This window comes from Oncorhynchus kisutch, linkage group LG15, assembly GCF_002021735.2.
Source record: "Oncorhynchus kisutch isolate 150728-3 linkage group LG15, Okis_V2, whole genome shotgun sequence".
Taxonomy (NCBI): Eukaryota; Metazoa; Chordata; class Actinopteri; order Salmoniformes; family Salmonidae; genus Oncorhynchus; species Oncorhynchus kisutch.
The window spans coordinates 88446180-88459737 of record NC_034188.2 but is presented as its reverse complement, the minus strand read 5'-3'; the positions used below and the strand labels follow the sequence as shown (position 1 = coordinate 88459737).

At 51.1% G+C, this 13558-nt stretch overlaps 1 protein-coding gene across 5 annotated transcripts in view; it reads right to left on the bottom strand.

Annotated features, from left to right (window-relative positions):
* LOC109885904 (T-lymphoma invasion and metastasis-inducing protein 1) overlaps positions 1 to 13558 on the bottom strand; it is a 202976-nt gene that overhangs the window by 94497 nt on the left and 94921 nt on the right. For all 5 annotated transcript variants that reach the window (XM_031791258.1, XM_031791260.1, XM_031791261.1 and 2 more), the window contains 2 exons: positions 12963 to 13187; positions 1404 to 1589 (listed from right to left, as the gene is read on the bottom strand). In XM_031791258.1, the coding sequence (XP_031647118.1) occupies positions 1404 to 1589; positions 12963 to 13187 (411 nt within the window). The remainder of the gene's footprint in view (positions 1 to 1403; positions 1590 to 12962; positions 13188 to 13558) is intronic.

Here is a 13558-nt window from a genome sequence, read left to right as displayed (position 1 = left end):
CAGAGAGAGAGTTCCAGAGAGAGAGCAAGAGAGAGAGAGCGCCAGAGAGAGCGAGCCAGAGAGAGAGCCAGAGAGAGAGCTAGTGAGAGAGCCAGAGAGCCAGAGAGCGCCAGAGAGAGCCAGAGAGAGCGCCAGAGAGAGAGAGAGCCAGAGAGAGAGAGCCAGAGAGAGAGCGCCAGAAAGAGCCAGAGAGAGCGCCAGAGAGAGCGCCAGAGAGAGCACCAGAGAGAGAGAGAGCCAGAGAGAGAGAGAGCGAGCCAGAAAGAGAGAGAGCCAGAGAGAGCGCGCCAGAGAGAGAGCCAGAGAGAGAGAGAGCCAGAGAGAGAGAGCCAGAGAGAGAGCGCCAGAAAGAGCCAGAGAGAGCGCCAGAGAGAGCTCCAGAGAGAGAGAGCCAGAAAGCGCCAGAGAGAGAGAGAGCCAGAGAGAGAGCGCCCGAGAGAGAGCTCCAGAGAGAGAGCGCCCGAGAGAGAGCTCCAGAGAGAGAGCGCCAGAGAGAGAGCGCCAGAGAGAGAGCTCCAGAGAGAGAGCTCCAGAGAGAGAGCCAGAGAGAGCGCCAGAGAGATGGAGAGAGCCAGAGAGAGAGCCAGAGAGATGGAGAGAGCCAGAGAGATGGAGATAGACAGCGGGATGGAGAGGAGTGTTATTTCAGACATCTTTTGTTACTCCTACCTTCCTGCTGTCTCTCTGAGTCATTTGACTCCCACCTGTTCTGAGAGAACATGACTGCTTTCCAGAAGGCACCCTATTCCCTATATACACACTACACTGCTGTTGACCAGCCCTATGGGCCCTGGTCAAAAGTAGTGCACTATAAAGGGAGTAGGATGCCGTTTTGGGACGCAGCCCATGTAGGCGTCTAGCAACAAGGAAGCTATTGATCAGCCAATGCACCATGCTGCTCTGCCTACACTCTGCTCCCAAACAAATCAATGTTATCCTTCAGCGCTACCTACGCTTCCAGTGTTCTGCAGCCAGAATCAAGGACCTCAGCTATGTGGAGGAGGCTGGCATTGTGGCAGAGCCTTCAATAAACAGGTGATCGCCCTCAAATACAAAATAGCACACATCATACATGTTTTCAGACTCCCCCCGGTCAGCAACAGATGAACATGGGGGAATTTTTGGGGGACAATCACTGAAGTATTGGACAAATTGGACAATCACTGAAGTACATCTCGTGAAAAATAACTTGCTTTGTCCAGTTTAGGTGGGGGTGCGGGGGGGGCGATGGACAGGGGATGTTTTGGTGTGAGTGTGTGTTCGTGCGTGTGTGTGTGTGTGTGTGTGTGTGTCCATGCGTGTGTAGGTGTGTGTGTGTCCGTGTGTGTAGGTGTGTGTGTGTGTAGGTGTGTGTGTGTCCATGTGTGTGTGTGTGTGTGCCTAAACACATCTATCCTACTCACCAGCGCATGAAAGGACGATACAGAAAAGATTCCGAGGCGTCCCATGGCCAGTTTGGTGGGTCTGGAGGCTACGGCTAGCAGGCGTTTGGGGTTGGGCAGCTCCCCTCCCTGCAGACTGGCCAGGTAACACCGGAACCGGAACAGACTCATGTGGAACTGTTCCAAGTTCTGTTCCCACAGAAAGATCTAGAACACACAAACAACAACAACCCATTCTAAATGGGACAATCCAGGATGGGTAAATATTATTTTTTTCTTCTCATGGCCGGTCAGCTCTTGCATCCATAGCTCTGTCTATGAATTTCAAAGTGGTTACACATCAACCAGCCCCATGACTCAGATGTTCATTACAACAAGTGGCGGGGTGACAGTTTTGTTGCTGTATATTGAATCCCAGATTGCCCCTTTAATTGGTGTTCATTAGAGAGAAAGAGAAAAGAGATGCATGAGAGCTTTTAACAGCTCGTCTGAGCTGGTAGCTGTTATTACAGACTCCCACGTCTCTCCGTCCGCGACGCGTCTCTCTCTCTCTCCAACAAAACCTTTCGTTAGTGGCACCAAGGAGCCCTAAGATGGTGTCCAAGCCTTTCCTCTGTTCTCTGCTTCCAGTCGTGTTGTTTAAAGTGCTACTGACCTGCCTGCTCTCTGTAGTCTAATGTCTGTTGTTGACCTGCCTGCTCTCTGTAGTCTAACGGCTGCTACTGACCTGCCTGCTCTCTGCAGTCTAATGTCTGCTGTTGACCTGCCTGCTCCCTGTAGTCTAATGTCTGCTACTGACCTGCCTGCTCTCTGTAGTCTAATAGCTGCTCCTGACCTGCCTGCTCTCTGTAGTCTAACGGCTGCTGTTGACCTGCCTGCTCTCTGTAGTCTAATAGCTGCTACTGACCTGCCTGCTCTCTGTAGTCTAACGGCTGTTGTTGACCTGCCTGCTCTCTGTAGTCTAATGGCTGTTGTTGACCTGCCTGCTCTCTGCAGCTCTGCAGTCTAATAGCTGCTACTGACCAGCCTGCTCTCTGTAGTCTAATGGCTGTTGTTGACCTGCCTGCTCTCTGTAGTCTAATGGCTGTTGTTGACCTGCCTGCTCTCTGCAGTCTAATGGCTGATGTTGACCTGCTGTGTAGCTCTAACATGTCTAATGGGATGGTTTTTACCAGGGCACTGGAGCAGCACAATATTCATCAGTGTGTCCCCCTCTCCTCTCAGTCCTGTACTAGTTGTTGGGCGAGTGGTGCTAGAGCCAGGGTGGGGGGGGGGGGGGGGAAAGGAGACACTGTCCCTCTGCCAACTAGCCCAGAGAAGAAAGGGAAAGTACAGGACATTCCTCTGTCAGATATGGGCTGGGATATGGAGCTGCGTCCCAAATAGCACCCTATTCCCTATATAGTCTACTACTTTAGACCAGAGCCCCCTAACTCAAATTAAAGTGACCCCTCGTGACCCCTACCAGTGACCCCTCGACCCTATTCCAACCACACTGTTCAAAAGATGCTCATCGAGTTTGTAACCAACCTGAATCAACAAGTCCATCAACACTGGACCAGTGCAGTCAATATTCACACATCGCTGACATCACACCTTTGTTCAAGAAAACCATTCCTTGACCAAGACCTCTCAAACTACAGGCCTATTTTCAACCTCCCATTTCTATCTAAAGTCCTGGAGAAGATCGTGGCAACTCAACTTCACTCACACCTAGCTCTAACCAGCTTTATGAGGTTCTCCTGAGTCTGGCTTCAGATCCATGCGTAATACTGGAGACAGCCCTGGGTTGAAGGTTGTTAATGACCTGCTCATGGCTGCCGATACAGGATCCCCCCTCCATCTTGATTCTTCTGCACCCGAGTGCTGCTTTCGACACAGTAGATCACGCAATTATACTGCAGCGCCTCAGAGAGCACACTGCCATCTGTGGGACTGCCCTAAAACTGGTTCACCTCCTACCTCTCTAACCGTAAGCAGTACATCACCCTCTATGAGGCAAGATCGGAGGAGACCACCATAACCCGCTGTGTTCCTCAAGGGTCAGTGCTAGGACCCACTGTCTTCGTTCTTCACATGCTCCCACTTGACCAGATCTTCAGACAACACAGTGTCCATTTCCACTGCTCTACAGACCACATACAAGGTGTACATTAAAACCAAGCCTGACACGACATCTGGTCTGTCAACGTTGTTGGAAGAGGTTAAGTCTTGGATGCAGAACAACTTCCTCCAACTCGACAACAGCAAGACAGAGGCCCTCAGCAGACTACCAACTCCTGCAGCTTCCGCCCTGCCATAGACGGCCACATCATCCCCCAACTCCTGCAGCATCCGCCCTGCCATAGACGGCCACATCATCCCCCAACTCCTGCAGCGTCCGCCCCCGGAAACCAAGATTTACGGCCCAAACCACTCCCTTTACCCGGGATAAATAACTGAGAGAAAACGGTAAATTAGAATAAATTATTTATATCAACAGTATGACGTGAATTGGAACTGTTAAATTATATGTAATGTCTAAATGTGACTCCTCTACGGCCTCTGAATGATGAATCAACGATCAGGGTGGGGACAGACGGCCCATCTCAGGGAGGGGGACAGACGGCCCGTCTCAGGGTGGGGACAGACGGCCCATCTCAGGGTGGGGACAGACGGCCCATCTCAGGGAGGGGGACAGACGGCCCATCTCAGGGAGGGGGACAGACGGCCCGTCTCAGGGAGGGGGACAGACGGCCCGTCTCAGGGTGGGGACAGACGGCCCATCTCAGGGTGGGACAGACGGCCCATCTCAGGGTGGGGACAGACGGCCCATCTCAGGGAGGGGGACAGACGGCCCGTCTCAGGGAGGGGGACAGACGGCCCGTCTCAGGGTGGGGACAGACGGCCCATCTCAGGGTGGGGACAGACGGCCCATCTCAGGGAGGGGGACAGACGGCCCGTCTCAGGGAGGGGGACAGACGGCCCATCTCAGGGAGGGGACAGGCGGCCCATCTCAGGGAGGGGACAGGCGGCCCATCTCAGGGAGTGGGACAGACGGCCCATCTCAGGGAGGGGGACAGACGACCCATCTCAGGGAGGGGAGGGGGACAGACGACCCATCTCAGGGAGGGGAGGGGGACAGACCACCCATCTCAGGGAGGGGAGGGGGACAGACAGACCATCTCAGGGAGGGGAGGGGGACAGACGGCCCATCTCAGGGAGGGGAGGGGGACAGACAGACCATCTCAGGGAGGGGAGGGGGACAGACAGACCATCTCAGGGAGGGGAGGGGGACAGACGGCCCATCTCAGGGAGGGGGACAGACAGACCATCTCAGGGAGGGGAGGGGGACAGACGACCCATCTCAGGGAGGGGAGGGGGACAGACAGACCATCTCAGGGAGGGGAGGGGGACAGACAGACCATCTCAGGGAGGGGAGTGGGACAGACGGCCCATCTCAGGGAGGGGGACAGACGACCCATCTCAGGGAGGGGAGGGGGACAGACGACCCATCTCAGGGAGGGGAGGGGGACAGACCACCCATCTCAGGGAGGGGAGGGGGACAGACAGACCATCTCAGGGAGGGGAGGTGGACAGACCATCTCAGGGAGGGGAGGGGGACAGACAGACCATCTCAGGGAGGGGGACAGACAGACCATCTCAGGGAGGGGGACAGACAGACCATCTCAGGGAGGGGGACAGACAGACCATCTCAGGGAGGGGGACAGACAGACCATCTCAGGGAGGGGAGGGGGACAGACGACCCATCTCAGGGAGGGGAGGGGGACAGACGACCCATCTCAGGGAGGGGAGGGGGACAGACGACCCATCTCAGGGAGGGGAGGGGGACAGACAGACCATCTCAGGGAGGGGAGGGGGACAGACAGACCATCTCAGGGAGGGGAGGGGGACAGACGACCCATCTCAGGGAGGGGAGGGGGACAGACGACCCATCTCAGGGAGGGGAGGGGGACAGACAGACCATCTCAGGGAGGGGAGGGGGACAGACAGACCATCTCAGGGAGGGGAGGGGGACAGACCACCCATCTCAGGGAGGGGAGGGGGACAGACGACCCATCTCAGGGAGGGGAGGGGGACAGACGACCCATCTCAGGGAGGGGAGGGGGACAGACGACCCATCTCAGGGAGGGGAGGGGGACAGACAGACCATCTCAGGGAGGGGAGGGGGACAGACAGACCATCTCAGGGAGGGGAGGGGGACAGACGACCCATCTCAGGGAGGGGAGGGGGACAGACGACCCATCTCAGGGAGGGGAGGGGGACAGACAGACCATCTCAGGGAGGGGAGGGGGACAGACAGACCATCTCAGGGAGGGGAGGGGGACAGACCACCCATCTCAGGGAGGGGAGGGGGACAGACGACCCATCTCAGGGAGGGGAGGGGGACAGACAGACCATCTCAGGGAGGGGAGGGGGACAGACGACCCATCTCAGGGAGGGGAGGGGGACAGACAGACCATCTCAGGGAGGGGAGGGGGACAGACAGACCATCTCAGGGAGGGGAGGGGGACAGACCACCCATCTCAGGGAGGGGAGGGGGACAGACAGACCATCTCAGGGAGGGGAGGGGGACAGACAGACCATCTCAGGGAGGGGAGGGGGACAGACCACCCATCTCAGGGAGGGGAGGGGGACAGACGACCCATCTCAGGGAGGGGAGGGGGACAGACCACCCATCTCAGGGAGGGGAGGGGGGCAGACGACCCATCTCAGGGAGGGGAGGGGGACAGACAGACCATCTCAGGGAGGGGAGGGGGACAGACGACCCATCTCAGGGAGGGGAGGGGGACAGACAGACCATCTCAGGGAGGGGAGGGGGACAGACAGACCATCTCAGGGAGGGGAGGGGGACAGACCACCCATCTCAGGGAGGGGAGGGGGACAGACAGACCATCTCAGGGAGGGGAGGGGGACAGACAGACCATCTCAGGGAGGGGAGGGGGACAGACCACCCATCTCAGGGAGGGGAGGGGGACAGACGACCCATCTCAGGGAGGGGAGGGGGACAGACAGACCATCTCAGGGAGGGGGACAGACGACCCATCTCAGGGAGGGGAGGGGGACAGACAGACCATCTCAGGGAGGGGAGGGGGACAGACAGACCATCTCAGGGAGGGGGAGGGAGACAGACCACCCATCTCAGGGAGGGGAGGGGGACAGACAGACCATCTCAGGGAGGGGAGGGGGACAGACAGACCATCTCAGGGAGGGGAGTGGGACAGACGGCCCATCTCAGGGAGGGGGACAGACGACCCATCTCAGGGAGGGGGACAGACAGACCATCTCAGGGAGGGGAGGGGGACAGACCATCTCAGGGAGGGGAGGGGGACAGACAGACCATCTCAGGGAGGGGAGGGGGACAGACGGCCCATCTCAGGGAGGGGGACAGACAGACCATCTCAGGGAGGGGAGGGGGACAGACGACCCATCTCAGGGAGGGGAGGGGGACAGTGACCCATCTCAGGGAGGGGAGGGGGACAGACAGACCATCTCAGGGAGGGGAGGGGGACAGACAGACCATCTCAGGGAGGGGAGGGGGACAGACAGACCATCTCAGGGAGGGGAGGGGGACAGACAGACCATCTCAGGGAGGGGAGGGGGACAGACAGACCATCTCAGGGAGGGGAGGGGGACAGACGACCCATCTCAGGGAGGGGAGGGGGACAGACGACCCATCTCAGGGAGGGGAGGGGGACAGACAGACCATCTCAGGGAGGGGAGGGGGACAGACAGACCATCTCAGGGAGGGGAGGGGGACAGACAGACCATCTCAGGGAGGGGAGGGGGACAGACAGACCATCTCAGGGAGGGGAGGGGGACAGACAGACCATCTCAGGGAGGGGAGGGGGACAGACAGACCATCTCAGGGAGGGGAGGGGGACAGACAGACCATCTCAGGGAGGGGAGGGGGACAGACCGACCATCTCAGGGAGGGGAGGGGGACAGACCATCTCAGGGAGGGGAGGGGGACAGACAGACCATCTCAGGGAGGGGAGGGGGACAGACGGCCCATCTCAGGGAGGGAGACAGACAGACCATCTCAGGGAGGGGAGGGGGACAGACGACCCATCTCATGGAGGGGAGGGGGACAGACGACCCATCTCATGGAGGGGAGGGGGACAGACGACCCATCTCAGGGAGGGGAGGGGGACAGACGACCCATCTCAGGGAGGGGAGGGGGACAGACGACCCATCTCAGGGAGGGGAGGGGGACAGACAGACCATTTCAGGGAGGGGAGGGGGACAGACGGCCCCACGGTTATGCATAATAACACTAATAGCCTCTGTCTCATGCGCAACAGACCCACACCTGAATGCAGGATAAGACAGACTAGAACAGCTTGCTGGATTCTTTTAGAAATTTTTTGCATTTCTTCTACCAGTAGCCTATTGGACGAACGTTAAATGCAGCAGCCAACCGAAAGAAGGAGCGAACCGCACGATGGATATACACTACAGCTGTTATTTATTCAGAACCATAACCATTCAATCTTTATGAAGAGAAGTGAAAAGCCTTCTGCATCTAATTCTAGTCCTGTATTATTCAAAGCATGTCACTAGAATGATAAAGATAAGGACAACGAAACATATCTCATTTAGCCTAAACTGACGCAACAAAACATCTCATTTAGCCTAACTGACGCAACAGAGGAGAGAAAAGGGGAGGTTCAGTTGAAGTACGAAGTGTACATACACCTTAGTCAAATATATTTAAACTCATTTTTTCACAATTCCTGACATTTAATCCTAGTAATAATTCCCTGTCTTAGGTCAGTTAGGATCACCACTTTATTTGAGCTTTTATTTCTTTCATCCACCCAGTGGATCAGAAGTTTACATACATTCAATTAGTACATCAGCCCTGAGACACCAAGGCATTGTGGGGAATATCCAGCATGAAAGAGGGGGCTTTGGCCTGGCAGCAAGCAAACCAACGTAAGGCAACAACATCTGAACGCAGGAAGCTGGTGGTCGAGGAGGTGCGCAGACAGGAGGAGACTGCAAGAAGTGGAAAGGCTGTCTCTCTTGCTAAACAAGGGCAATGGACGCGGTGGGAAGGCCTGGAGAGGAGAAAGATCAACTGGAGTGAGCTTTGGCAAATGGAGGCAAGCAACATGAGCTTCATCATAACAGCTGTTTATGATGTGCTTCCATCACCAAAACACCTACATCAATGGTATGGCGAGGACTGGACCTGCCCCCTCTGCCCAGCTCCAGCGACTCTCAGGCATATAATGACAGGTTGCAAGACCAGCCTCTCACAAGGCCACTACACCTGGAGGCACAATCAGGTCCTCAAGAGCCTGGCTGCAGCACTTGAGACCAAGAGGAGTGCAACCAATTCATTACCTCCAAAAACAAGCAATCCCGTCAGAACAACAACATTCATCCGGGAGGGACAGAAAAGGCCCAAGTATCCTCCTACGAAGCCAGAAACTGGACACCTAGCCATGGCCCGGGACTGGAAGATGCTTGTCGATATTGGCCAGCAACTAATTTTTCCACCTGAGATTGCTTCTACCAACCTTAGGCCAGACATGGTACTCTGGTCCCCTTCACGAAAGGCTGTGTACATCATAGAGCTCACAGTCCCGTGGGAAAACTCTGTTGAAGAGGCCTACGAGCGTAAGAAACTGCGTTACACAGAGTTGGCAGCAGACGCAACTCAGCGTGGCTGGAATGCAAAAGTCTGGCCAGTTGAAGTGGGATGCAGAGGATTCGTGGCTTCTTCCACCATCAGGTAGCTGAAAGAACTTGGAATCCATGGACAGGCTCTGCGGCAGACCGTCAGAGCAGTTTCTCAAGCAGCTGAAAGAGGCAGCCAGTGGATCTGGATCAAACGGAAGGACACTTGCTGGGCTATAACTTCATGACCCCCCACCCCCCACCCCCACCATATGAGGTATTGCCTTTAAATAGTTTAACTTGGGTCAAATGTTTCTGGTAGCCTTCCACAAGCTTCCCACAATGAGTTGGGTGAATTTTGGCCCATTCCTCATGACAGAGCTGGTGTAACTGAGTCAGGTTTGTAGGCCTCCATGCTCACACATGCCTTTTCAGTTCTGCCCACAAATGTTCTATAGGATTGAGGTCAGGGCTTTGTGATGGCCACGCCAATACCTTGACTTTGTTGTCCTTAATACATTTTGCCACCACTTTGCAAGTATGCTTGGGGTCAATGTCCATTTGGAAGACCCATTTGCAACCAAGCCTTAAATTCCTGACTGATGTCTTGAGATGTTGTTATAATAGATCAACATAATTTCCTCCCTCATGATGCCATCTATTTTGTGAAGTGCACCAGTCCCTCCTGCAGCTAAGCACCCCCTCAACATGATGCTGCCACCCCCGTGCTTCACGGTTGGGATGGTGTTCTTCGGCTTACAAGCCTCCCCCTTTTTCCTCCAGACATAGCAATTGTCATTATGGCCATATTTTTGTTTCATCAGACAAGATATTTCAAAAAAAAATACGATCTTTGTCCCCATGTGGACAAAAAACGTATTCTAGCTTTTTTAATGGCGGTTTTGAAGCAGTGGCTTCTTCCTTGCTGAGCGGCCTTTCAGGTTATGACGATATAGGATATAGGTTTTACTGTGGATATAGATACTTTTGTACCTGTTTCCTCCAGCATCTTCACAAGGTCCTTTGCTGTTGTTCTGGGATTGATTTGCACTTTTCACACCAAAGTACGTTCATCTCTAGGAGACAGAATGCGTCTCCTTCCTGAGCGGTATGACGGCTGCGTGGTCCCATGGTGTTTATACTTGCGTACTGTTGTTTGTACAGATGAACGTGGTACTTCCAGGCATTTGGGAATTGCTCCCAAGGATGAACCAGACTTGTGGAGGTCTACATTTCTTTTTCTGAGGTCTTGGCTGATTTCTTTTGATTTTCCCATGATGTCAGGCAAAGAGGCACTGAGTTTGAAGGTAGGCCTTGAAATACATCCACAGGTACACCTCCAATTGACTCAAATTATATCAATTAGCCTATCAGAAGCTTCTACAGCCATGACATAATTTTCTGGAATATTCCAAGCTGTTTAAAGGCAGTCAACTTAGTGTATGTAAACTTCTGACCCCCTGGAATTGTGATACAGTGAATTATAAGTGACATAATCTGTCTGTAAACAATTGTTGGAAAAATTACTTGTGTCATGCACAAAGTAGATGTCCTAACCGACTTGCCAAAACTATAGCTTGTTAACAAGAAATTTGTGGAGTGGTTGAAAAACTAGTTTTAATGACTCCAACCTAAGTGTATGTAAACTAGTTTTAATGACTCCAACCTAAGTGTATGTAAACTAGTTTTAATGACTCCAACCTAAGTGTATGTAAACTAGTTTTAATGACTCCAACCTAAGTGTATGTAAACTAGTTTTAATGACTCCAACCTAAGTGTATGTAAACTAGTTTTAATGACTCCAACCTAAGTGTATGTAAACTAGTTTTAATGACTCCAACCTAAGTGTATGTAAACTAGTTTTAATGACTCCAACCTAAGTGTATGTAAACTAGTTTTAATGACTCCAACCTAAGTGTATGTAAACTAGTTTTAATGACTCCAACCTAAGTGTATGTAAACTAGTTTTAATGACTCCACCCTAAGTGTATGTAAACTAGTTTTAATGACTCCACCCTAAGTGTATGTAAACTAGTTTTAATGACTCCAACCTAAGTGTATGTAAACTAGTTTTAATGACTCCAACCTAAGTGTATGTAAACTAGTTTTAATGACTCCAACCTAAGTGTATGTAAACTAGTTTTAATGACTCCAACCTAAGTGTATGTAAACTAGTTTTAATGACTCCAACCTAAGTGTATGTAAACTAGTTTTAATGACTCCAACCTAAGTGTATGTAAACTAGTTTTAATGACTCCAACCTAAGTGTATGTAAACTAGTTTTAATGACTCCAACCTAAGTGTATGTAAACTAGTTTTAATGACTCCAACCTAAGTGTATGTAAAGTAGTTTTAATGACTCCAACCTAAGTGTATGTAAAGTAGTTTTAATGACTCCAACCTAAGTGTATGTAAACTAGTTTTAATGACTCCAACCTAAGTGTATGTAAACTAGTTTTAATGACTCCAACCTAAGTGTATGTAAACTAGTTTTAATGACTCCAACCTAAGTGTATGTAAACTAGTTTTAATGACTCCAACCTAAGTGTATGTAAACTAGTTTTAATGACTCCAACCTAAGTGTATGTAAACTAGTTTTAATGACTCCAACCTAAGTGTATGTAAACTAGTTAATGACTCCAACCTAAGTGTATGTAAACTAGTTTTAATGACTCCAACCTAAGTGTATGTAAACTAGTTTTAATGACTCCAACCTAAGTGTATGTAAACTAGTTTTAATGACTCCAACCTAAGTGTATGTAAACTAGTTTTAATGACTCCAACCTAAGTGTATGTAAAGTAGTTTTAATGACTCCAACCTAAGTGTATGTAAAGTAGTTTTAATGACTCCAACCTAAGTGTATGTAAACTAGTTTTAATGACTCCAACCTAAGTGTATGTAAAGTAGTTTTAATGACTCCAACCTAAGTGTATGTAAACTAGTTTTAATGACTCCAACCTAAGTGTATGTAAAGTAGTTTTAATGACTCCAACCTAAGTGTATGTAAACTAGTTTTAATGACTCCAACCTAAGTGTATGTAAACTAGTTTTAATGACTCCAACCTAAGTGTATGTAAACTAGTTTTAATGACTCCAACCTAAGTGTATGTAAAGTAGTTTTAATGACTCCAACCTAAGTGTATGTAAACTAGTTAATGACTCCAACCTAAGTGTATGTAAACTAGTTAATGACTCCAACCTAAGTGTATGTAAACTAGTTTTAATGACTCCAACCTAAGTGTATGTAAACTAGTTAATGACTCCAACCTAAGTGTATGTAAACTAGTTAATGACTCCAACCTAAGTGTATGTAAACTAGTTTTAATGACTCCAACCTAAGTGTATGTAAACTAGTTTTAATGACTCCAACCTAAGTGTATGTAAACTAGTTAATGACTCCAACCTAAGTGTATGTAAACTAGTTAATGACTCCAACCTAAGTGTATGTAAACTAGTTTTAATGACTCCACCCTAAGTGTATGTAAACTTCCGACTTCAACTGTCTGCGTCAGCTTAATAAATTATACAAATAGACACTATTGTATTTCAAAATTCAAATCACATTCGCTAGCCTATACTTTCACCTGGTCCAGGATGGTCTTCCTCTCTCTCACCTGGTCCAGTATGGTCTTCCTCTCTCTCACCTGGTCCAGTATGGTCTTCCTCTCTCTCACCTGGTCCAGTATGGTCTTCCTCTCTCTCACCTGGTCCAGTATGGTCTTCCTCTTCTTGGTATCGGTAACTAAGATCACACACACACACACACTCACCTGGTCCAGTATGGTCTTCCTCTTCTTGGTATCGGTAACTAAGCTCACACACACACTCACCTGGTCCAGTATGGTCTTCCTCTCTCTCACCTGGTCCAGTATGGTCTTCCTCTCTCTCACCTGGTCCAGTATGGTCTTCCTCTCTCTCACCTGGTCCAGTATGGTCTTCCTCTCTCTCACCTGGTCCAGTATGGTCTTCCTCTTCTTGGTATCGGTAACAGCACTGAGCTGCATGTCTCCCATCTTCTTCATCTTCTCGTCCATGTCGATCTTCTGCTCCAGCTTCTTAATCTCCGCCCTCAACAGACGCACCGTGTCCTCCCGGTGATGCTGCCTGGCAACGGCCGCCGCGCACGCCGAGTGGATGGCCGTGATCCAGTTCTCCAGCTCAGTCTGGCTGCAGGACTACAGGGGTCAGAGGTTAGAGGTCAAGGGTTAAATGGACAGGGGAGGTCGTCAGAGACAGTCAACAAAGAGCTAACCTTCTGGGTCATAGACACCTTTACTGTCAACAGCTGCATTTTCATTGCCAACATATGGTTATTGAGTCCTTTACTGAACACTAATCTACCTCTTCAACTAATATCACACAGACACAGACAGAAACAGTAGACAGAAACAGTCGACCAGGTCTCTGAAGACAGAAACAGTCGACCAGGTCTCTGAAGACAGAAACAGTCGACCAGGTCTCTGAAGACAGAAACAGTCGACCAGGTCTCTGAAGACAGAAACAGTCGACCAGGTCTCTGAAGACAGAAACAGTCGACCAGGTCTCT